Here is a 26,033-nt window from a genome sequence, read left to right on the forward strand (position 1 = left end):
GAGGCTGGTCCTCCAAACACTTGAAATAATCTTCTTAATCAAGGCTGCACAGCATTATGGCCAAGGCCAAGTGGAGGCAGGACCTGTCCTGTGAGTGAGATCTGGGGGGCGTGGCGGTATGGGAGGGGTGGGGGGGTGCTGGGCTCCTGTGAGTGAGATCTGCAGGCCATGGCAGCACCCACGGGTGCTGGACTCTGGCCTGCCCCATCCCCGGTAGTGACTTGAGCATCTGGCCAGCGACCGGCCGCCCACAAACCCAAAGGTGTGTACTCTCAGGGCATTTCCTGGAAAGGCCTTCTGCCCCCTGTTGTAAACCGAGCTTCCAGATGCCTGTCAGAGCACAAGGGGCCGTGCCTGGAGCTTTGCCTATGGAGCTCCTAAGGGTACAGGGAAGGGCAAAGGGCTCAGCTGTTCCGGCCGCAGAGGGGCATACTGAGGGTCAGCGCCACCCGTGGATGATCGAGCTGGCATCCGAAGGAATGGGAGTGTCACAGCCACGGGGAGCTGGACCTTGCACGGAGGGTGGTGCCCTCCGGGATGAGGCATGCGGGACTGGGTGCCGCTTGCGATAACAGAAGCAAACAGAAGCCCGAATGGGGAGGGAGTGAGCCCGGGGCAGCGAGGGCCCTGGCCAGGCCGCTCCCTGCTTCTGCAGCTCTGGGCTCCCGGCAACGGCCCAGCGTTTGGCAGCTTCCGAAGCCGGGAGGAAGGGTTTCGAGTGTTCCAGCTCTTCTCCAGTGGATGCGGAGGAAGAGGAGGGTGCACGTGAAGTCGGTGGGCAGAGCCGTCTCATGTTCCCCCTGAAGGGAACATGCTTTCCTTCAGGAAATGTTTATTCTTTTTTTACATCAATTTTTTAATGTTCATTTATTATTGAGACAGAGAGAAACACAGCACGAGTGGGGGAGGGTCAGAGAGAGAGGGAGACACAGAATCTGAAGCAGCTCCAGGCTTCGAGCTGTCAGCACAGAGCCCGACACAGGGCTCGAACCCATGAACCCTGAGATCGTGACCTGAGCTGAAGTCGGACGCTTAACCTACTGAGCCCCCCAGGCGCCCCATGAAATGTTTATTCTTGAGGGTCTCCAAGAGGGCTGTGTGTGGAGCCCACTGCCCTCCACCCTCCATCCCTGCGGCCGTTCAGCCGTCGAGTTCATAACCCACCAGCTCAGGCTCAGCCAGTGGTTGTGGAAGGCTCTAGCATCCCCCCAGCGGCAGCAAACAGCATATATTTGCATAGATCTCAGCCTCCTTGAGATCAGCGCAAGAAGAGTCAGGGCGATGAAAGGAGCAGGCCTTCTGTGGGGCTGGGGAAGCTCCTCTGGGAGACAGCTCCTTCTTTCCCTGCAGTTTGCTTTATTGAGATACACAGTATGCCAAGAAATTCACTTTTGAGGCGTGCAATTCAGTGGTTTTTAGTATACTCATGAAGTCACGTGGTCCTCACAGCTCTCTAATTCCAGAACATTTGCATCTCATGAGATGCTCTCCAGACCCACCAGCAGACCCACCGCCCGGCCCCTGGCCCCTACTCGTCTGCGTAGATCTGTCTCCTCTGGACATTCCTCTAAATGGAATCACACGCTATGTGGTCCTTTTTTTTTTTTTTTTTTTAGTTTTTTTAATGTTTATTTTTGAGAGAGAGCACGGGAGCCGGGGAGGGACAGAGAGAGAAGTCACAGAATCCGAAGCAGGTTCCAGGCTCCGAGCTGTCGGCACAGAGCTCTACGCCAGGCTTGAACCCACGAACCGTGAGATCATAAACTGAGGTGAAGTCAGATGCTCAACTGACTGAGCCACCCAGGAGCCTTGCTATGTGGTCCTTTTTGAGGACTTCACAGAATGTATCCGTATTTGACCCCCTGAGAGCAGAGTCACGTGTCCGTGGTGGATGTGTGACCTTCTGTTTGTCCGCTCCTGGGTTGAAGGGCACTGAGCCTGCTTTGACCCCGGGGAGCGCGTCCACACCGGACTTACCTAGTAACTCCCTACGCTGCAGCCGCAGGTGAGCTGGGTGAGGACGGAGAGATGTGGGAATGGCATTCCTGGCCAGGAGTCCGCAGGTCAGGAGAAGCAGAGGCGCTGGCCTGGCAGGGGAGCCACAGTGAGGGCTCCTAGGATGACAGACGGCTGCGGAGGCCACGGGGTGGGGGTGGGGCAAGGGAGTGTAGGGGTGTGAGAGCCATGGGAAGGGCCTGGGAGAGAAGAGGGCTGGCTCTGCTGCCCTGTGTGTGCTGGGTGGGGCCACGCACCGCGGGTGGGTACGCGTCCTGTGGGCCCATCCGACCAGGGGCTGCGCAACCACGGCGACCCCTGGACCCGGGGTGGGCGGGGCAAACACGACCCAGCTGGGGTGGCAAGGGGCAGACACCCAGGCTGGGAAACGGGAGGCTCTGGGTCCCCAGGGGCAGAAGGAGCAGGGGAGCCAAGGGAGGGGCACATTCATCGTAGGAGGGCGGGTCGCTGTGCCCGATGCTGTGAGGGGTCCCTGAAATCTGAGCAACGGGGTGTGGGAGCTGGCGCCCGGGCCGCGGCCATCTCCCCGCATCGCACCCTGCAGCAGTGGCCTGAGCGTTCTGGGCTGGCGCTGGCTGCACACACCGCGTGCGATACGAAAGGCCGGGTGACAGGAGAGGTCAGGGTATTGACAAGAAAATCACTGAAGTGATGGGGGAAGGAACCTTTGCGGGAGTGGGAGGGGGGACTGGCTTGGACGTGAGGGTCTGTGAGGTCAGAGGTCTTCGTGGTTTGTGTGGTTGAGAGCGGGGGGGGGGGGGGGGGGGGGGGGGGGGGGGGGGGGGGGGGGGGGGGGGGGGGAGGAGATAAGATTGTGGTCAGAGACTGGATGGCCTTACAGAGAGCTTGCTGTAGCGAGCAGGGGACATGAACGGATGGACAAGGAAAGCTCTACGCACTAGGAACCGAAGCCAGCCCGGGCTGCCGGGACGGTGCAGGAGCTGAGCCGCTCCTGCCACGGTCTGGAGGCTTCGGGCTTCGGGCTTCGGGCTTTTGCAGCCCAGGCGGCAGGACAGGGGTCCGCTTCTTGCCTTGGCCCACTTCCCGCTCCTACTAGATGTGCCTTGCTGGTCCCTCCACTTGCAGCCCAGCAACAAGGAGAGTCGGAGCCTCCGCAGAGCACCCCCAAGCCCCAGGACTGCGTGTGCAGCACAGCCAGCAGGAGCACGCCGGGGCCTGGGGCGGGTTGCCCCCCACTCAGGTGGGCGACGGGGACATTCAGGGTTGTAGGAAGGGGGAGCCTGGGAATGCCCTGCTGTGGGGCCACCAGTAGGGGTGTGGAGGCTTCACTAATTCTTGTCAAGGAAAGGGGGACGCAGGCCCCCATGAACCTTTGAAGCTTTAAGGGAATAACAAATGGAAGGAGCAAGAAATACCTTTGGGAACATTAAAAATCAGAAAATTTGGGGGCACCTGGGTGGTGGCTCAGTCGGCTGAGTGTCCGACTTCCGCTCAGGTCATGATCTCACGGTTCATGAGTTCGAGCCCCACATCGGGCTCTGTGCTGACAGCTCAGAGCCTGGAGCCTGTTTCAGATTCTGTGTCTCCCTCTCTCTCTGCCCCTCCCCTGCTCTCTCTCTCAAAAAAAAAAATCAGAAAGTTTTCCATAGAAATTAAAAGACCTATTTTCTCTTGGTAAATTGGCAGAACTGTCAATGGTGGGCAGCCTGCCTAACTGGTACATGGACCATGTGGCTAAGTGTGTCATTTTACATATTCTAGTGGTCACATTCAATTTTGTTTTTAAATATTTTTATTTATTTCTAGGAGAGAGAGAGAGACAGCATGAGCAGGGGAGGGTCAGAGAGAGAGGGAGTCACAGACTGAAACAGGCTCCAGGCTCTGAGCTGGCAGTCAGCACAGAGCCCGACGCGGGGCTCGAACCCATGGACCGCGAGATCATGACCCAAGGGAAAGTCAGAGGCTTAACCGACTAAGACACCCAGGCGCCCCATGGTCACATTAAACAAAGCAAAAAGAATTGCATAAAACTAATTGTAATGTATTCTTTTGAACTCAGTATATCCAATATCCTGTCGACTTGTTATCTGTACAGAAATGTTTAATGAGCCCGGGTGCATATTTTGCACTTAGCACATCTCTTCAGGCACTTGGCACATCACTTGGGCATTTAGCACATCTCTATTCAGGCACTTAACACATCTCTGATGGGGTTTTGGAGCAGTGGTGGGGGTTCAAAGCAATGACCAAGAAAGAACTCTTGACATCTTGGTGCAAAAATATGATTTTGCTAAAGCCCAGGGACAGGACCCGTGGGCACAAAGAGCTGCCTTTGTAAGTGCGACTATGGATGGGGGGGGGGGGGGGGGGGGGGGGGGGGGGGGGGGGGGGGGGGGGGGAGAGGTAAGGCCAAGAGGTGGCTTCCTAAAGGGATTTCAAATGTTAAAGAAGATTCACAGATCACTGGAGGCCTGGCTGTTATCAAGGGAAGGTTGTTTTCCCTCTAGCAAAGCATTAACATTAAGACAGTAGGGAGTTCCTGGAGTTGAGGCTATTGATGGGATTACCCTGTTCCTGTAATTGACCAAGATATTTGTAAACCAATGGAGACTGGGGTCCTGTGATCTCTATCAGTTTAATCTTTGGTTTCTGTCCTTTACTTTGTTCTTTGGCAGCCCGGAATGCCTGAGGAGTGTCACACACCTCCCACTTGTGGAGGGCGGGTGTGTGTGTGTGTGTGTGTGTGTGTGTGTGTGTGACAGGGAGGGGAGGGTCTTAGTTGGTGCTTAGCCCTCAGCTTACGCTCCCTCATCGTCTCTGTTCAGACACGTACTGCATTTCTTTGGGCACTGAGCACATCTCTGTTCAGGCTAGCTCACCACATGGCTTGGTTTTCCACCCCACCCCACCCCATTTATGTATTTACTTACTTCAGTAGTCCAATCTCAGCAGACGTGGCAGCTTGGGACACTTCCTGATCCAGCCATGTTGCCTGTTTTCTCACGGGACTCTGGCTTCACAACACTAATGTCTCTACTACCAGATTCCCATTAGAATCCCATTCAAAAAGGAGGTGACTTTACAGTTTACAAAACACATTGACCACAGACTCTTCCAAGGCATACCCTGTCCTGCAAATGTATTAGCATCTCACCTAATCCACCGAAAGTTCCCTGGGGCACTGTCCCCTCTAGTTTACCCTTCCAAACTAGGGCCTGAGTGTTTGTGCAGGCATTCACACGTGGGCCTCCATCTCCATGAGCCCCCTAATCATTCCAAGACCACCACGATTTCTCTGTCACATCAGAAATTCTTGAAATGCTGTCCGGAGAGCAACATTTTACTCCAATCCAGCCAACTCTCCCTGTTTCTCGCCAGACGAGCTGCCACTGAGACGGCCGGCCTGCCCCGCGGGGCTGTGTGCAGTGAGAAGCACAGGGCCCGGCCCCGCGCTGCGCTCGCGCTCTGAGAGCCGGGGGCACAGCAGCTCTGAGGAGGACCGGATTCCTGTCCCCATCCCGGCCTGCTGGGGCCCATGGAGACCGAAAGCAATGCATTTGGTGTTGCCTGCCCTAGTTACGTTTCTCCGGCAATTTTTAATCCAGACATCATAGCTCATGCAAATTGGCCTAAGTTCAACACACCAGTGCTCAGGCTTCTCCGTGCAAGGAGTTAAAGAGGAAGGCTTACAGCCGGCGGGAGCCGGAAGCAGGTAAGGCCCCACTGAATCTGGAGTCAGGCGTGTGCAGATAGACTCATTTCTTCCTAGAAACTGCCAAATAAATGCTTAAAATCTCTTAATTTGTTGGCGATGCTTGCTTTCTCAAGAAGCCTTCAGTCAAGTTCAGGTTCAAGTTTAGTTGAGCCAAATGATTACTGACAGAAAGAATAGGGACAGAGCAATTTGAAGGCATTAAAAGTCAACCAAAAACAAGTGCAAACTCTTAGTCATAGAGAATTAAGATTGTGTGTGTGTGTGTGTGTGTGTGTGTAGGGATATTTATAAGATCATAAAGTTAGCATTAAAATGCCATTTAAAAATATGTTTAATAGATCAAGAACAACCCATTATCTGTACCTCACCACCTCCATTCCATATGTCCTATCTTATCAATTCTGCATAAGCCAGAAATCTCTCCGGAGTGGATTCTCTAAGTGGAATTCAAACTGTTTCTTTTCCATGTATCAACACATTTGTTTTTGGTTTCTCATTTCTAAGAGCTTTAAGGAAATGGAATAACAATTATTCACCCATGCTCAGAAGCACACTGAGTTCTTATTTCTGTATATTACCTATTTTTAGGCTGATGTGAGCTGGCTCTCCTTGTAGGTTGCCCTCAGCCCTTCGAGAGGAGTCAGGTGGGGTGAGCTGAGGAGGGGCAGTCCTTCTGGCTGACAATGATTGATCAGCATTAACAGCGGAAATGATAAGATCAAGGCACTCATTGTAGTTCAATAGCTTAAGCAAACTCACGTGTCAGGATCTCAGTTCTTTATTTGCCCAGTGACAGCTGCAACATTGTGCATTTAATTACAGTACACAACGAAACCAGAGAGAGAAACAGTATCTTTGACAGAGTAGTACAGGTGATGATTCTCGCCCTTCTCCCCAGAGTGGGTGGGAGCAAGAAGTTTGAATCTGCTGTTTGTGCAGTTTACACATGGCTCCCACATCGCAGACAGCTTGGCCATGTGACTACCACTTTGCTTAAAGATTCTAGTTCCCTCATTCTTTTATTCTTTTCCTTATTTGTTTTGTACACTTGCCCCTAAACGCAAACCAGCTAATTCACCTGGTGTTTAGCTGAAGAAATAATAATCCATTTTATTGCTGGGGGTAGGGGGATGGCTATGTTGGATTTGAACTTTGTACTACAGTGACTTCTGGATGATTTAAGAGGTGCTCGAGTGTCATTTTAAGTGACTTGATCATCACCTACCTGCTGGCTTTGTAATTGAAGCTTAAGTGCAACGTGACTCCCTTGCCTGCGGTTCAGAAGGATCGAGAGAGAGAGAGAGAGAGAGAGAGAGAGAGAGAGAGAGAGACTCCGTGCTATGGAGATGGAGGGACAGATGTGTAATGGGGGCAGGGGCAGGGATCTCACTGAGAAGAACTGGCATTAGGAAATGGCCGTCAAGGCCACGGGGACTCGGAATGCATGCCGGGTCCGGCCCTCTGCAGGTGGAGGGGCAGGTCTGGAGCTCAGGTGGGTGGAAGGGGGTGTGGCTGGCATGCACTTGAAGCGTGTGCAGGCTGTCAAGGGCGCTGTGTGCATTTGGACTTCATCCCGGAGACCCATTCAGCCATTAGTTCGTTCAGGTAGCAACAGGCCCCCTTCTCACAGCGGAGCTGGTGACCCTGAACCCTTTAAGGGTTTTAGTCAAGGGAGACCTGTGTGGGTTCATTGTATGTACTTGTGCACACCTGCCTGCAGCAATGGTAAGAGCCAATATCTGCCCACGGTAAAAGTATCCGGTTTCTCCTCTGCAAACATAATCCTTGTTACCTATTTCTTACCACATACAGATACTCTGTGCACACACACTACCTGTATACAAAGTATTCTTCCCTTTGCTCTTTTCAGTAATGATGTATCCAGACAGTTGATTCTAAATTACAGCTGACTCTTAAACAAGATCGAGTTTGAACTGCTCGGGTCCACTTACATGCAGAGGTTTTTCACCAAAGATAGTATAGGACTGTAATTATATTGTTTTTTCTTTATGATTTTCTGAATAACATATTCTTTCCTCTAGTTTATTGTAAGAATAGGGTGTATCGTACACCTAACATACAAAGCCTGCGTTAATCGACCGTGTGTGTTGTTTGCAAGACTTCAGCCAACAACAGGCTGTCAGGGGAGATTTGGAGGAGTCAGAGTTACACGTGGATTTTCAACTGCATTGGGGGGTGACGCCCCAAAGTCCCGTGTTGCTCAAGAGGTCAACTGTGCTTCACAGAGGCCCCCTGCATTCCTTTAATGGCAGGAGCGCTGGGGTGTATTGTACGAGCCATAATATAACCAGCCCCCCACTGACGTGCACGGAGGCCATTTCCAGTCTTTTCGGTCATTGGAACACAGCTGCAGAGCCTCTTTGTGGATGAATGTGTTTGCTCTCACATCCAAGGGTATTTTTGGAATTAATTCCTGGAAGCGGAGGTGTTTGGTCACAGAATTTGTGTGTTTTAAATATGCTAGCTGTTGTTTCATTGCACACCAAGGAGGTTGCAGCGGCTTTCCTGCTCAGAAATAACGTAGAGGAGTGTTTATTTCACAAAGCCTTGGGCAGACGTTTGAACTTTACAGATATTCTTCGTTAAAAAGATGACTGAAGTTGACCACTATTTCCTATATCTAACAACCCCGATTGAATTTCTCTTTCTCTGGACTGCAGTTTAGGTCCGGGCCTATTTTGCTATGGATTTGTCTGGTTTTTTCCCCTCTTGTTGATTTATGAGAGCTCTTTATTTATTAAGCAGATTAGCTTTTTCCCTTCTGTACATGTTGTAAATAGGCTTTTTTTTTTTTTAAGTTTTCTATTTGTCTTTTGATTTTGCTCATGCTGTTGTCGTTCAGAAAGTTTTTTTTTTTAATTGGATTTAGATTTTAGATTTATGTTATAAGGAACTGAACCAGGATGAGAAGAAAGACAGGTTTGGAAGATATTTTGGAGGTAGAATGGAAAGGCCAGGAAATGTCTTTTGAAGTCTTTATTAAGAATTGAATTTCAGGGGTGTCAGTTAGTTGGGCATCTGACTCTTGGTTTTGGCTCAGGGCATGATCTCATGGTTCATGGGTTCGAGCCCCACGTTGGGCTCTGTGCTGGTGGCGTGGAGTGGAGCCCGCTTGGGATTCTCTCTCTCCCTCTCTCTCTGCCCCCCGCCCCTGCTTGTGCGCGCGCGCTCTCTCTCTCTCTCTCTCAAAATAAGTAAACGTAAAAAAAAAAAAAAAAGAACTGAATTTTAGATACCTAAAAGCAAGTCCTGGGTGTCACCCAGAATTAAAGGACAGGAGAAAAAAAGTGGAATCAAGGAAATAAAACACGGAGCTTTCTGGAACAGCAAATGCCACTGAAAAGTGACAGTGCGGGTCTTTTGTCTCAGGGCTGCGGACACTTCCTGAATTAGCCCTTCAGCCCACTGGCCTTGGTCCTGACCATAGTCCCTGGGACCGGACTCTGGTGGGTGAATGGTTATCGCCAGTGGCTATGCGCCTGGCTCTGTGTTTTAGGAGGATCGTCTCTACAGCACAATTCAGAAAATACATTTTATTAACTCTTTGATTTAAATAATCTTTCGACTTAAGATTTTAATTGCAGCACCCGCCTGTGGCATATTTATTTTTTGCCATCGTTGTTTTCTTCCTCTGTTTATATTTGTGGATGAAGAGGCCACCTGGAGGCTGCCGGCCACGTATGTGTTCTGAAAGATGCCTTTGACTTGGAAAGCTCGTCCGAAATCGCCAAGCTCATCGAGGCCGAGAACCTGGAGGCGGCGCTGGCCCTTCACCTCTACAGAGGAGGCCGACTTCTGCAAGGTAACGTTTTTCCTTCAAAGGTGTGGACACGCGAAGAATCGCGAGAACCGGATGCACGTACAGCCCCCGACAGAACAGAGCTGGAACGGTTTAGCCCGTTTACCCGGTTCGAAACCGGCAGGAACACAATCATCTTTTGGCTTTGTTCTCCTTTGTGAGTCATTTTCTAAAATGATGTGACTGTGCCCATTGGGGACGGGTGGGTGTGGAAGCTATTATGCCGCACGCAGTTACTCCCCTGAGTGTCTCCGATGTACATCTTGTAACTCAAAGTACAATTTTCAACAGTTGAACATACACATCTTTTGCAAACACAGAAAGAGCACATATGAAAACTTTCATTCAGCTGGTTTACTAGAAAGGGGAACAGTAAGATTCTAAAGCCTGCTTAAATGGCATGTGAGGGACTGGGTATTAAGTAGGTGACTTAGTGCAGGTGTTAGAAGTAGTTTGCCAGGGGTGCCTGGGTGGCTCAGTCGGTTAAGCGTCTGACTTCGGCTCAGGTCATGATCTCACCGTTCGTGGGTTCGAGCCCCGCGTCGGGCTCTGTGCTGACTGCCAGCTCAGAGCCTGGAACCTGTTTCAGTCTGTGACTCCCTTTCTCTCTGACCCTCCCCTGCTCATGCTGTCTCTCTCACTCTCTCTCTCAGAAATAAATAAAAAACATTAAAAAAAAAAAAAAAAAGAAGTAGTTTGCCAGGTTAGCTACAGGACAGACTCACATCCAGTGGGCAGTGAAGGAAGCTTTTGGGCTGTCTTTTCTACCAGTGCATTAGTCAGGGCTCTTGAGAGGGTCAAGACTCAGGGCGCATGGAGAGGCACCTTTAAGAGGAGACTTATCATGGTGATTGGCTCGTGTGATTACAGAGGCCTGGGGGGGTGGGGGGGGGGTCATGATCCGCCCTCAGCAGGCTGGAACACCGGAACAGCCAGTGCTGCGTTTCAGTCTGAGTCTGCTGGTGTAAGTCGCTGTTGGAGCCCGAAAGCCCGAGAACGGGGAATTGGGATGTCCGGGCGGAGGGGAGGGCAGATGGGTGTCTCAGCTCAACAGAGAATTTGCCCTTCCTCCGCCTTCGTGTTCTGTCTGGGCTTCTGGCAGATTGGGTAAGGCCCGCTTGCATCAGATCGGAACGCTGGTGACTCTTCCAGAAACTCCCTCGCAGACACCCCCAGAAATAGTTTGCTCGCTGTCCGGGCGCCCCTTCGGCTCCCACGGAGCACGAACCTTCACTGCTGCACAGAAACGGTGTCCTTCTGTCCTTGACCCAAAGCTGCATAGTCTTTAATGTAACTTCATAGAGTATGAGGCTCTTTCTTAGTAAATAGTGAAGTGGAGCCACAGTCCCCTCTCTGAGAGGTGACTACTCATTGCACGGGGGACCTTTAGACACCGCTTCCCTGGGTCACTGAGAGCACGTGCACATGGTCCCTCTTTTGGGCGTGGCTACAATTTGGGGGTATTTCTTCTGAATACTCACGAGGCAACTGTGACCTCAAGTGAGAGCACAGAGACCACCACGTGAAGGCAGAACAGATCATTTCAATGTGGCTGCGCAACGCGTGCCTTTTTCTAAACGTGAATTTACTGACGCGGCCGCAGTAACACGTTTCGGGAGATTGTCATTGCGGGGCCCACACTATCCACGGGAATCCTCACTAGGATGCAGCTTTCGCCAGCCAAACGTTCCAAGCTTCTGAAAGTTCCAGAAGTGTCATTGCTAACGGTGACCTCTTGCTTCTGAACACTGTGTCCAACGTCACTTCCTGTTCTCAGGCTCTCCCTGCTGCATCCCGGCCCCACTGCACGGAGCTGGGTCCTCTCTGGATGCCCACGTCCTATCTGGGCACAGTCTACAGTGTACTCTTTGTAGGGGCTCCTGGGGGCTCCGGTAAGGGCCCGACTCTTGATTTCAGCTCAGGTTCTCATCTCCCAGTTCCCAAGATCGGGCCCCATGTCGGGCTCTCGCTGATGTTGCGGAGCCTGCCTGGGATTCTCTCTCTCTCTCTCTCTCAGAATAAATGAATAAACGTTAAAAAAAAAAAACCCACAATATACTCTGTGAAATTGAAGTTCCTATGTGCACAGGTTAAAACCTCCCTTCAGCGTAGAGCGAATGTAACAGAATGATTAGCACAAAATGTAACAGAATGATTTAGCACAAAGAGCAAATCTTTCTCCCACTTCTTAATCCACCTGTCTCATTTCTTATCCCCCGAGGCAACTAGTTACCATTTCTTGTGTGTTCTCCCGGAGCCGTGTCATCCGTCCCGTACTAGTTCTCTGTCGTCACATAACAAATCACCCCCAAAAGTGGGTGGCTGGCAGCAAGGCGCGTGCTACCAGAGTCGTGTCTGTGGGTCTGGAATTAGGAATCAGCCGTGCTGCTGGGGGTCTCCTGCCTCAAGGGCTCTGGCGAGGCTGCAGAGACTCCTTACCACGTGCCACGGCGGGGGCCGCATCGCCGGAGGCCTGGCTGGTCCCGCGTGAGCCGCGTGCAAGGCGGCCCCGTCACATGCCTGCTCGGCTCCTCACCGGCTTGCCAGCTTCTCCACGAGATGGCACTTTGGAACCTGGTTTGTCTATTATGACCCAGCCCTGGAAGCCACACGGGCTTCCACGCCCAAAAGAGGGACCATGTGCACGTGCTCTCAATGACCCAGGAAAGCGGTGTCTATTGATTAGTCACTTCTAATCATTAACCCGTGCAATGAGCTCTCTAGCTGCTGGCTACACGGGTCGGCCTTCTCGCAGGTGGGCGGGGACCCCACCGCGGGTGACCACCAGGAGCTGGCCATCTTGGAGGCTGGCCGGCACATAAGCCCACGCCCATATTTGTATATATCTCCTCCCTTAAAAAAACATGAATGAAAGCATGCTACAAATACTCTTGCCTTGTACCACCTAACAGAGCATCTGGGAGGCCCTTCCATAGCAGCACCTATATAGATGCACCCCATTCTGCCACTGCTTGAGTAGTGTTCCGTGCATGGGGCCCCCATCGTTTAGCCAGGCTGCAATTCCCGGGCAGTTAAGTTGTCCGCGGTTGTTTTCTCCTACCGACATTGCAACAAGTATCTCTACACGGACGTCTCAGCTTGTAAACCTATGAGAATATCCCCGGGCTTCCGTATTCTTGCTCCCCTGCCCGAAACCATCAGCGTGAATTGTTTTCTGCTGGCAGAGAGGACGTCCCGAAAGCAGTTCTCCTGGAGGCTCTTTTCTGCTGAACAAGGATATGGTGGTGGATTCCGTTGCAAGTGTTCTGGGACACAGAGTCCGAGGTTGATCTCAAAATCAGAAAAGAAACACAGTGTGACTTCCCTCGTAGAGGCCAACATAAAGTTCATAGCTCCCCAGGCTCCTTGGGAATCTTTACGAGGTCGTCACTGACCGTTGTGGGTGCTGTGCACTCACAGGGCTCCCAGCACTGACGTGGTGGTTCTGGTGACCGCCAGTCAGATGTATTATTGTCTATAAAATTACATCTGTGTTTCGAATGTCTCGTACACGTGCATGTGGAGCATATTTCCACAAGTGGGGTGACTCGGCCTCAGCAGGACGTATCTTAGGGCCCTTTCCGGATCAGCAGGGCGACTCCGGGTTTATTCTCCCGGCTGCAGGGTACACCCCGGAAGGACCCATCGTGTTTATTAAAATCTCTCAGGTCTCGCTCCCGCAAGTAATGCCGCAGCAGCTCTGACCACGTTTTTCCCTTCGCTGTGTGGGGACACTGGTAATACAGGTCCGTCGAATGAGCTGGTGGCCAGAGAACTGAGTATTGTTTCTTTTGGACTGACAGCGACAAACTGCCCTCCAGGAAGGTTACTCCAGTCCAGGCTTGACCAGCAGATGGGGGGACCGTTTCCCCTCCCTCTGGTCACTTCCTCGGGTTTTTCCCTCCAAACCTCAGGTTTTCTCACTTTTACCATGCCTGGCCTTTGCTTCAGAAAAATGGAGGAAATGCACAAAGTTGCCCAAGGCTGTACTCACTCTCACGCGGGGAAGGGGGAAGGAAGTCCTCTCCGAAGCCAGTTGCACAAGGGAAAGCGGTCTTACGCTGGCGTCTCCCAGAAGTCGACAAGCGAAACAGCACCCCTCTTAGCAGATTTGGTTAAACTTCTACTTGTTAAATCCCAGCTGCTGTCTTTACGGTAGGTAGTTACATGCCATCTAGTCCTCATTTACCCCCAAGGGTCATCCCTTTGAAAGTCACACTCTCCTCTGAGCGGAAAACCATAGAAAGTGTTAGAACCGCTGTGGAGATGGTGCCACACACCTGTGATTTCCACCGACCGTGTCTGGCTCCGCGTCGGCTCTGCATCGGCCCCCGGGGGCCGCCCTGTGCTGGTCGCTGGCTGTGTAGGCTTCCATTCTATGGCAGCACCGACTGTTTCTAAAACAGTCTTCTGTAGATTAAACTGTCTTTTAAAATATATAGCATTTATCGATTTTTTAAAAATTACATATAAACAGATGACTTGGAAACTTCATAAAAACACAAAGAAGGAAATCCAGCTCTTCAGATTTCACTGCCCAGACATGACTGCTGTTCTATGTGCATGTTTGGTTTTATTTATCTTGTATTTTTTTTCAAAATTGAGTTTATAAAACAAGATACATTCTTACAATATAAACTTGCAACTTAAAAAAAAGAAACATGAATTGCATCCCGTGCCGAGCACTGCGGTGGGTGCCATAAATGTCTGGCAGTCTCCTGTCTCCCTCTCTGCAGTTTGCATGTGTGTTTTATAAACTGCGATCAGTGTTTACAGCAGTGCTGTCAACAACAGCCAAAGTATGGAAGGAACCCAAATGTCCATCAACGGATGAACGGATAAAGACGATGTGTTTATATATACAGTGGAGTACTACTCGGCAACGAGCAAGAACACAATCTTGCCATTTGCAACAACGTGGATGGAAGTGGAGAATGTTAATGCTAAGTGAAAGAAGTCAGAGAAAGACAGATACTGTATTTCAGGCATGTGGAATTTGAGAAACTCAACAGATGAACATGGGGAAAGGGAAGGAAAAATAAGAAAAAAACAGAGAGGGAGACAAACCCTAAGAGACTCTTAAAATACAGAGAACAAGCTGAGGGTTCCTGGGGGCGAGGAGGTGGGGGGGATGGGCTAGATGGGTGATGGGCACTGAGGAGGGCACTTGTTGGGATGAACATGGGTATTGTACGTAAGAGATGAATTTTACTCCTGAAGCCAAGACTGCACTGTACGTTAACTAACTAGAATTTAAATTTTTAAAAAATGAATAATAAAAACTGATCCCGTGATGATTCAGAAGTCTGGTTTCCCTACCAACACGTTAGGGGTATTTCTGCGTCATTGAATGGTTGAATAGTCTTCTGCGGCATGACTGTGAACAGCCACATCTTACTTCCATTTCTCCCTCAACTGTAAGCGATGCTGTGACGAGCAGGCCTCTGCAGGACCTGGGGAGCCTGTCTCCTCTAGGGCTTCCTCGGAGCGGCCGGCAGCCTGGCTCTGTGCATTCTTGCAGCTGCCGATGCACGTTGCCAAACAGTAACTAGTCACTCGTACGCGTCTGTGCGCAGTGCATATATCTAAATAAAACCTTGACGGCATGGACAAATGGAAGTTCGCTTTTCTTTTTAAGACCAATATTTGCTGAGCGAATAATTAGGTAACCGCAATTGCTAAGACCAATATTCAAGGAATGAGAAACAGCACATTCACAATATTAATATTTATTGCAGCTACATTGCAGGTACGATGCAGTTATTTTTTAAAAATATGAATTTTAATGCTTTAAGCAATGGACCGATTACCATTTTAGCTTTGGGAATAACACACTGTATTTGGACACGTCTTCGGAAGACCTGAAGTGCAACCCTGTGCTTGTACACGGTGTTTCCTGGCCTCCTTCACATGCCTTACGTGGCACACGAGGAAGGTTTCCCAGGTGATCTGACGTTGGCAGGAAGCTGGATGAGAAGCGTTTTGATGAAGCTCTTTTCTCTGTTTCTCGTTGAGAACCTGCTTCAGGCTTGAACCTGTTGAGGAAGCAGGTGGTGCCGGGTGGATGATAAAGGAGCCGGGTTCAGGAAACTGTGATGTTTTTGTTTCCGCAGACTATTGGGAATGACACATGTCCCGCAGAGGCACTGATTTATGACACAGGACCAGTCACTTGGGTGGCCCTGAGTAAATGCGCTTGGAAATAGTTTGTATCTCACTTTTCAGGCTCAGCTCGTTTCCACAAATGCTGTTGGAAATTTTAACTTGTAGCAGGTATTGTGTTAGGAGCAAGGGCTGCAAAATTAAGAAGCCACAGTCTTGTTCTCCAGGATTTCCCAATCTACAAATCTACCCTAAAGCCGTATGATTCTTAGCCTGACATCAAAGCGGGGTGGGTTACTTCTGAGGAACTTGGAGAAGACTTTGGCGAGAAGGACATGCCTGAGGAAGGTTTTGAAGGGTCAGTAGGAGTTTGCAGACATTTATATACATCGTGCTATAGCAGAGGACTTCTAGAAGTTTTCACACATAAAGTTGGATGCATTGCTTTGCTTTCTTTTTTTTTTAATTTTTTTTTTTTTTTATTTCTAGGAGAGAGAGAGAGAGACAGCGTGAGCAGGGGAGGGTCAGGGAGAGAGGGAGTCACAGACTGAAACAGGCTCCAGGCTCCGAGCTGGCAGTCAGCACAGAGCCCGACACGGGGCTCGAACCCACGAACCGCGAGATCATGACCTAAGCGAAAGTCGGACGCTTAACCGACTAAGCCACCCAGGCGCCCCTGCTTTGCTTTCTTAACCATAGAACAAGTATTGAGAAAAAGATAGAAAAATGAATGAAATATCCCACATTCCGTTCTTCCAAGTGCTCATTTAATTCAGAGAGCTTCTGGACTTACGTATTTCCAAACTTGTTCAGCCTGAAGCCCAGTGACACTGGTATCACACAGAGTCCACACTGTGCCCGTATGTCAGATGCAGCGAGTCATTTAATCTCAGGACTAAGTCGGCCAATTATGACCTCCATTTCACAGATGAGGTGGCTGAGGTTCAGAAGAACGGAGTGACGCTTTGAGTTAGGCATTTTCCACGCTGAGGCTCAGGATTCTGAGACATGGTGGTCTGGTGTCAAAGTCTGATGCTCTTCTTACTATATTAGATTTGATCTATGAGAGCACTTGCCAGTTGGCTTCATTAACTAGCGAGGCTGATCGTTTTCATTCCGGGACGTTCTCCTAACTGTCGAGCAGCTTCTGTGGTTCCTCGGGGTGTATCTTCCAGGTGTCTACTTGTTCTGTGTTTGGAGATTTCGCGGAAGAAGACTTTCCCTGCAGTTCTCTTTCCGTCCAGTGATGGTTTTTGTTAGGGGGGTGCCACAGTCACCTCCTGCACGCTGTCACCATTTGCAAGCCCGGGGACACAGTACCACACACATATACGGCTCCCCAGCTTGCCGGGTCAGAGAGCTGAAACAGATCTCATGGGGCTGAAATCAAGACGTTGCGGGGGCTGTGTTTCTCTTCGGAGGTGCTGTGGCAACCTGCGTCCTTAGTTTCCACCTTGTGGAGGGACCTGCGCGCTCCCATCCCAAGAGCCAGCGAGGGCCAGTCTCGTCCCCTCATATGGAGGCCCTGGGAGCACCTTTACCTGCTTCTTCCACCTGTAAGGCCTCCGTGATCACACTGGCCCGCCTTGATAATCCAGGATCACCTCTCCCAGTTTAGGGTTGGCTGACTGGCACCCTTGATTTTAAATAGCTTGACCTGCCCTCCTCTGAAACACTCACAGGATCCAGAAATTAGGGACGGACATCTCTGGGGCTCATTATTCTTCCTGCCTCACACCTCCCTCCGGTCCCCAAAGATTGGTGTCCGTCCCACATGCTAACCCCCTCCCCCCCCAGCACCCCCGGAAGTCCATACCCACAGCACCTGGCCAGAGAGAAAAAAAGACAGAATGTGCCAATTTGCATGGACAGAAATAATTCTGAGGCAAATAAGAGGGAAGACGGGTCCCCTGCGACTGACACACTGAATCTCGGGAGGGATGTGGCTCGTTCACAAAACCCCAGTGGGAACACTCCAGTGAGAGCTGGTCCATTTGGTGGTTTGCCAGCCGGCGCCTCCTAAAATTTTGGGTTGACCTGTGGGGAGTCACGTGTGCTGAACACCTCACGTAGCTTGATCTGTGCACACCTGATGCCTCACACGTCTGTGCTCGCCCAGCGTCCCTTGACGCAGAGCATCACCCGCCCAGACTGCTTCACTCAGAACAGACTCGCTCCCTGGCGAGTCCTCCCTCACCTTACATGCACAGCGTCTTGGACAGTTTCGGCTCCCACAGCAGCCATGCGTCATGCTCCCTGAAGCCATGGTGGCCCCGGGGCGCCCTACATGTCCCCTCCGCCCTCCTGGCACCTGCTACTGTGATTCCAGCCCGGCTGCCTTTGAACTGCTCTTTCTCCGTCACAAATCTGGTAGTTGCAGATGAGCCCATCTCCAATAAGCTTAGCTTTGATGGATGGTGGCCAGCACTCATTTTCATTTGTTAATATTCAAAGCTTATTGATCTAAAATCATCCTGGCACCCACGGTCTGACATGATCAATCCCCGCATCATGTTTATGATAGCGATGCCGATGTGGCTCCCCAGGTGAGCCGGATAAGATGAAACAAACATCAAGCCATCCCCGAGCTTGGGTTTTCCAGTGCTTGGGGTAGGTTGTCGAGGCCTGTTTGCATAGCTACGTTCTGCTTCGTTAACTATTATGATTTTGCAGGTCATGGAATTCCTTTCGGAATCATCTTTGGTGGAACCGACCTAAATGAAGATGTAAACCACAGAGAGAAAAACAAAGTGATGGGGAGAGTCCTCGAAGAAGCCAGGTAATACCTCCGGGAACTTCACAGGGTTACACGTTTAACTCTTTGGGGCCGAGTTCACTGACACCGAAAGACTTAGGAAGGCAGTAGTTGGGGAAGTTTATGTCTTCCCGTAATAAAGCAGGGTCTGCATTTCATTTCATTTTTCTTTCTCTCACTTGGCACATTTGAATTCTGCCATGGAGAGTCACCGTAGACCAGTATGGCGTGCGGATAACTTTGACTGTGCTTAATATTGGGCCAAGCTTCTTAGAATGTCCTGCAGGCTAGAAGGCATGCCTAGCACAGCGCGCGTGGGTTCCGGCTTGGAAGCGCCCGGATCAGGGCCTGCTCTGAACCACGTGGATTTCTGAGCTACATGAGACCATCCGTGACAGGGTGGGCCTTCCCAGCGGGTCCCCAGGGCACTGTGGGCAGGAGAGTCCTTCGTCATGGGCGCTGTGCTGCAGGGTCCTGAGCCAGGACCCTGAGGTCTATGGCATCAGCTGCGGCGAGGGTCCGACGCACTCCTTGCCCCCAGTCACAGATTGGAGCTGCCCCCCCACCCCCAGCATTTTCCTTGTCTAGAAAACGACATTTGCACAGCGTAACCTGGAAGTGACCAGGAAGGATGAGTGGACTTGCGTACCTCTGTGCAGCAAACACAGAGATGATACTTAACATAGTAACGATAACAGGATACACACCCTCTACATCCCTATAAAAATTGTTTAAAAAGGCTAATGAAATCCAAAGAAGAACTGAATGGACGTGCTACCTGAAGCCAAGGGTTCTGCGCATCAGCTAGGAGGTGACGGGCAGGCTTCCCGAGTGATTCTGCAGAAGGGCTGGGACGGTCCCTCCCGGGCGCCCCTGGGCCGGAGGCAGGTGCTTCCTGACTGTGAATCACCCTGGACCCAATGTTTGCCAAGACCCCAACCTTTCGACTCTTGTAAATCCTTGAGTCATTGTACAAGAAAAAAAAATCATTTTTTTTCAATGTGGACAAACGATTCTTTAAAAAATACAACCACGTTATGGGGGCATGAGTGACACACAAAAAGCTGCACATAGTTACTGTCCACGGCCTGATGGGCTAGAAGATAAGTCCACGTCAGTGACACCATCATCACCGTCTGTACCATAAACACTTCCATCCCCTCCAGAACTTTCTTCCCCTCTTATTATTACCATGGCAAGAACACTTAACATAAAATCCACCTTCTCAACAAACGTGTCAGTTGATGTTACAGCTTCGTGAACTGTAGGCTCCAGGGCGTCTCCCGGGACCTCCTCACCCTGTACACGTGAAACTTGTGCCCCTTGACGGACACCTTCCTGTGTCCCCCTCCCTGGGCCCCGGCGTCCTCTGCCCCTCTCTCGGCTTGTCTGCGTTTGGCTGTTTTGGACACTTATGTCAGTGGGACCACACGGCGTGTCCTTCCGCGCCTGGCTTGCTTCGCCGACATAGTGTTCACCTGAGCCTAAAGCAACAGTCAGATGCTCAACCGAGTGAGTCCCCCAGACGCCCCTACATTTTCTTTATCCATTTGTCTGCCGGTGGACATTTAGGTTGCCCCCATGCCCCCAGTAAATGGCCAACCACGAAATGTCTGTGGCCCATCTCTAACCCTCTCACGGCTGAGAAGCCGTGGTCATGGAATCCAGAACTCTCTGAAGCTTTATGTCACCAGAGCATTCGTGATCCCTCACTGAGGACAGCACTCCAGGGACCATGGTGCAGCCTAAGGCAGCCCCCTCCCCTTTTTATAAGGTGGGGGTCAGTCTTGCTCCTGAAGGCTGGGGTTACAGTGCTGTATCCATCTATCTCAGACCCGTTTCTTCCTGAGAATGTCCTGGACGTGAATGAGGGGCACAACCCAGGCCAAATAGAGAATTTGCTGTGAGCCTGTGTGCACCTGTGTGTGAGAAAGAGAGGGAAGGGGAGAGAGAGGGAGACAGAGAGAGAGGGAGAGAGATAGAGGGAGAGAAAGAGAGGGAAAGAGGGAGGGAGAGGAGAGTTACAGTAAACAAAGGTATACAGAGTCTGGGTTTTCTTGAAAGGTGATCTGTCATTATAGGTTTTCTCAATGTTGTTTTTCTTATGCCCTAAAAATCTATTACCCTTTGATTCACGCAGTTTGCGATACACGGTCTTACAGAAGGAAAATAATTCTGCTTGGTAGAAACATTATCGAATGAATTCATCTTGTGGTATTACCATTAGCATTATTCATTGTGTTGTTATTAAAACACATTGATTTTCATCTGGGAGGGGTATTGATTGAAGTCCGTGTGTGGGGAAGTTGGGTGAATCATAGATTCCTTGTTGGACAGCGCACGGCATACTTTTCTGTAAAATATTGAACTCGTGTAGCTTTATAGTGAGTTTTCTTTCTAATCAAATGCTTTCAAAATGGTAATATTTTTCTTATATGGTATATTTTTGAAGTTTTTTAATGTTTAAAACTTCTTTCCCACATGGTATAGTACCGGAATTATTTTAGCATCAGCTTTTTGGCTTGCATTATAATGTGATAAGTATTTGGGAATTGTAAATACTAAATTCAGTAAGGGGTTTGAGGCTTGTGGAAATTGTTTTATGAAGGATCATGCAGGTGCACCTTAGGGAAACTGAATATTGCCAAGCGAACGAGGGAGAGAGAGCTTATGTGGAATAAATTGCCTCAGAGATAGTTTCGCAGCTAGGAGTACATAGCACGTGATAGGTTAAATCTCATGGAGCTGGTGGGTCAGAAGGTTCAGTATCAGTCACTTCAGAGGGTTTTGAGCTACGGTGTCACTAAAGATGTTTTTGTCGTGCAAAATCACGTGTCAAAGCGAGTATGTTTTAAAATGGCGATACTCATTCAAAAGTGCGAAAGTGGTAGTTTTCTAGTTTTTTTTTTAATTTTTTTTTTACTTTTATTTATTTTTGAGACACACAGAGAGACAGAATACAAGTGGGAGAGGGACAGAGAGAGAATGAGATGCAGAATCTGAAGCAGGCTCCAGGCTCCGAGCTGTCAGCACAGAGCCCGACATGGGGCTCGAACCCACAAACCGTGAGATCATGACCTGAGCTGAAGTCGGACGCCTAACCGACTAAGCCACCCAGGCGCCCCTAGTTTTCTAGTTTTTGTAAGAAATGCGTTATTTTAGGGCCACCTGGTGGCTCAGTCAGTCAAGCACCTGATTCTTGATTTGGCTCAGATCATGATCCCAGGGTCATCGGATCAAGTCCCGTGTCGGGCTCTGCGCGGAGCGTGGAGCCTGCTTGGGATTCTCTGTCTCCCTCTTTCTCTCTCTGCCCCTCTGCCCGCCCCCTTCAAGAGGAAGGAAGGAAGGAAGGAAGGAAGGAAGGAAGGAAGGAAGGAAGGAAGGAAGGAAGGAAAGAAGGAAGAAAGAAAGAAAGGTGTTATTTAAAATGTTTTGTCTTAGGGTCGCTCTGTTGGTGGTTATCGGCTGGGCAGGTGGGTGTAAACCCAGGGCTGACATCTGTGTGGTGAGGGGCTGAGAAGGAAGGCGTCACCGGCCGATCCAGAAGGAGCAGAAGTGACGGCCCTCACCCGGTGGCCCCCCGGCTCCGGAGAGGCTGGCGCGTGCCCTCTTCCTGAAACGTCCCGAGTCCGTGGTTTCTCCCTCCTCAGGTCCCCAGACGCCTCGGTCCTGCGCCATCGGCGCATCAGCAGAAGGGGTTGCGGGGCAGGGAGGGGGGACAGCTGCTGGGCGAGGGTGCCTTCCCCCCCCGTGCCCGGCCCGCGCACCTGCACTTCCTGCCTCACCCCGACCGCTTTGCTTCCCGTTAGAATGTACGGCAGAACTCACCTCCGTTCGCTTGTTCGTTTATTCCGTCCGCGGATGTTTCTGCCCGTCTGCCGGGTGCCAGGCACCGGTCCAGGGCTGGCGGCGTCCGGCGCGCAGAGCGACGCTCTCACGGGAGGGGCAGCGGTCCTGCTGCCAAATGAGGGGACTGACGGTGCTCGAAGCATCCTGAGGCTGCGCCGTGTGTCCGTCTGGAAACGCCACCCCGGGGTGAAAGCCGTGCTCCTTCTGCCCTTGACTTTGTTCCCTGCTCTTCAGCTTCCCTCCACCTTTGGGGGCTTTTTTTTTTTTCCTTTGTCTCCTGACTTGAAGCTGCTGATAGTGTGTTTCCTGGCCTGTTGGGGGGCCCTAGCCCCCTGCAGAAGTCGCGATGGCCTTGTTAGTCCTGGTGGAAAATAGTAACGGGAAATACACGTTGGGCGTGGAATTCGCTGGGACCAGCATCAAGTGGCCGCAGTTTGTATGCATTTGTGCTGCTCCTTGGGTTCTTGGCTTTCATGCCCGCAGCTTCCCCCGAAGGAAGGTCCCTGCGCTCTCCTTGCGTTGCCGTGTGCGTAGCTCTCGGGGTAAGGTGGATGCCCTCAGTATCCAGGTTGCCGGTACTTCCTGTCCATGTCCGGGGCCATGGGGAGCGGCCCCTGACACATGCCCGCACTCCCCCTGTGCTGTGGTCTGTGAAAGGGGCCCCGGCGCAAGGTCTGATGCCATCTGAGCCTCCTCGCCGCTCCTTCTCACCCCCGAACAGAAGGCTTCCTTATGTCTCCCTTAAATAGGGGACATGCAGTCGCCCAGCTGGACCAGGTGCAGGGTGGCAGGAGGGGTGCGGAGGGAAGGAAGGCTTGGAGCAGACAGGCAGGGGAGGGGCGCCTGGCTGGCTCAGTTGGCGAAGGGGAAGGGGAGCTCCTCGAGGGAAGAACCCCCCCTTGTGGGGTCCGCGAGTGGGGACGAGTGGTCCGTTCATGGTTCTTTGCCACGACTAGTGCTGTGGGACGTGCCTCGTGATTTTCTGTTCTAGTCCCTCTGCCGTTATTCGCTGGCGTTCTACAAGGAACAGCTGCTTGACCCCGTGTACTTATTCAGTGTGTATCAATACAGGCATGCGGGTACTTATTTTCTTTTACTGCATGGGCTTTTCTCACTCTTATTTATTTGGGTGCTCAGAGCATCCCCGCCCTGGCCCCTGGGACGCTGGGAGCGGACGCCTGTGCCCTCTCAACACGCCTCGCCGGTTTTGAGCCATTTCTCACTGCGGGCCCCCCGTGAGATGCTCCTGGCTCATCCCATGTGCACCTAGCCCTAGTTCTGGAAACAGCCATTGCTCAGTGGACACAGACATGAGCATTCCTTGGCCACGTGCATTACAGGAAACTGAACACATTAGCATAGCTCTAATGCAGCCAGTGGATGGGATGGCCTGTCCTCAGACCCTTTGCTCATCTCCCGCATCTGGCTTTCCGGCTCTTTCCCTGCCTCCCTGGCCTTGAATGGAAGGAACAACAACAACAACAATTTGAAATTCTGAGCTTCATTTGTTTGTGTCTTGCACACGCACCTTGTTTTAACGTGCACAGAGATTAAACCCGATGGCCACCCACCACGCGTGATAGACTGACGGCGCCTGAGGTCCAGCGCCTCGCCTCGTCTCTGACAATCTGTTGCAAAGAGCTGTGCCGTGGAGATGCTGATTGAATTCTGCCCTAACCGCTTTCCTCCTTTTTGTTCGTTTTCACCAGATTTGCCGTCGCTTTCACGGAGTCAATGAAGGAAGTGGCACAAACGCAGTGGGTACGTGTTTGTTTCGTGATGCTGTCTGGGCCGTGCCGGGGAGGTTGCAGGGCTGGGGGCGGGAGGCACTTTGACTGGAACGGACGACGTTCCCATGGACACTACCTCTTGTGGCCGCAGTCGTGCATTATGTTTCCTGTATTTCGATGCTTTTTTGTGTCGATATTCTTAAGATGTCACTGATTTTTTCTTTTTATATTGTTGCTGAATAGCAAAAACAGCCCAATGGCCAAACATTTTCGTATTCTGTTTGTTTTCCTTCCGTGCGCCCAGATTGGGTGACTTATAGGCTGTGCTACAAATGTCGCAGGCAACTCACGTGCGCACAGCGGAGCGGCGGTCTTGCAGGCGGTGGATGTAATTTCCAAAGCTGTCCATTTATCCGAAGAGCTTTAAAGCGTAGAGGACTTTGTAGCTCTGCAAGTTAATTCCCTTATTGACTTTTTTATTCATGATGGCTGGGGGGCTGGGGGTATGAGCTGGTGGGAGTCTGAGTTCCCAGCGGGGAGTCACGGAAAGGCCTGGCCGCGCGGGCGCAAAACCAAAGCAGAGGCCGCTTTGCCGCGTGAGCCTCTCGGGTGGGGAGGCCTACAGGGCCCTTGGTCACAGGCTCGCCCGCTGTGCACCGCACTCACGCCCTTATCATTCGTGGGTGTTATTCCCATTGGGGGTATTTCACAGGCGAGGCCCTTTCTTTATGGGATTTCTGTTCGCAAGATTCCGCGCTCGCCTACTGCTGCTCTGGGTCGAGGGCACATGCAGTCTTCTCCAGCACTGGTACCGCGCCAAATGCTCCGCCCCGTGCGCGTGTGGGTGCATTCATCCCTGAGGCCACAGCCCGCACAGCCGCCTTCACGACCTCCTCACGGTGGTCGGTGGTCATCTGAAGCGATGCTTGCCCACCTCTGGGATCCCCGGCCTCTTTCCAGGCCTCCACAAAGTCGAACCTATTTGATAAGAATAGGAAGACGCGGTGTCCCCTTCTCACACTGGGAAATCCGCGCTGAGTAAAACCGCTGGGCCCTTTTGACCCGGTGAGGGCGGCGGCACCAGTCAGAGCCAGTGACCTTTGATTGTTCACACCACCCACTTGTAGTTTAAAAAAAAAAAAAATCACTTTAAGATTTCCTTGCTGAGCCAACAATATTGTTTAATTTTATCAACTATTACCCTTTGGATACAAGTTTTTTTTTAATGTCCGGTGTGATGATGGCATGGGAAGTGCGCGTAAAGCCGTCCGCTGAATTTCTGAATGAAGTGTGACGTTTACCTGGAGAAAAGGCGCTTGTGTGGTTGAGCCGCAGATTGAACCAGAGACTTGGTATTGAAAGAATGAGCAGCAGACAGACTGTGGTTATTCAGACTTGGGCGTTCGTCAGAAGTTTTTTCTTTGAAATGAGCGGCTGGAGCCATTACCTGTTGCCCATGGTAACACTTGACCTGCCGAGCCGAAAATCAGAAAGCTACCACACGGGTGAGAGCTTCCGCAGACGTAAGGACTCGCCTGGTCCCATTAGCACATGAGATTTGGTTCTGATACTGTGTGAGGAAATGCCTCAATGTTCGGAAGATCTGCATCGCTCCGTGAGTCCGGAGTTTTTCAGATGACTGAGGTGCGCACGGCACAGGTGAAGTAGCCGTCCACAGTGCAGGATAGGCCCACGGACTGTGCTGGAACAGAGCGCGATACAATGGCAGGTTCCATACCGCGTCTGCCCTTTAGGAAGGTACTGTTGGTTGAGCTTTGGTACAGGCATCCAAGAATAATGCCTGCAGTGATCTGAAAGGCCTTCCCTTCCAGCTGCCTCTTAAGGAGATGCTGACATTTCTTCACATACCTGAGCCCAAATCAGCATCTGCAAACAGGGCCAATGGAGCAGCTGACCTGGACCCCCGACCATCCTCTGTGAAGCCAGACGAGAAAGGAAGTTTTAACCTGTTGAAGCCCATGTTCCTTGTCCGTGAATCTGTAGCCCTGCCCCCCCAAGCTTCTCTGTCTTCAATGTCACCTTCATCCATGGACCCTAAGTGTGGGTGTGTTCACTTACCGTACA

General features: G+C 51.2%; 1 protein-coding gene across 9 annotated transcripts in view; it reads left to right on the plus strand.

The window, feature by feature from the left end:
- GLT1D1 (glycosyltransferase 1 domain containing 1) overlaps positions 1 to 26,033 on the plus strand; it is a 77,726-nt gene that overhangs the window by 4,161 nt on the left and 47,532 nt on the right. For all 9 annotated transcript variants that reach the window (XR_005531319.1, XR_005531320.1, XR_005531318.1 and 6 more), the window contains exons 2-4: positions 9,367 to 9,515; positions 18,288 to 18,393; positions 23,928 to 23,979. Coding sequence is in view for 5 of the 9 variants with exons in the window: in XM_039249570.1 (XP_039105501.1) it covers positions 9,367 to 9,515; positions 18,288 to 18,393; positions 23,928 to 23,979 (307 nt within the window). In the remaining 4 variants the exon portion in view is untranslated. The remainder of the gene's footprint in view (positions 1 to 9,366; positions 9,516 to 18,287; positions 18,394 to 23,927; positions 23,980 to 26,033) is intronic.

The sequence above is a fragment of the Hyaena hyaena genome, unplaced genomic scaffold, assembly GCF_003009895.1.
Source record: "Hyaena hyaena isolate Hyena2069 unplaced genomic scaffold, ASM300989v1 scaffold_343, whole genome shotgun sequence".
Classification (NCBI taxonomy): Eukaryota; Metazoa; Chordata; class Mammalia; order Carnivora; family Hyaenidae; genus Hyaena; species Hyaena hyaena.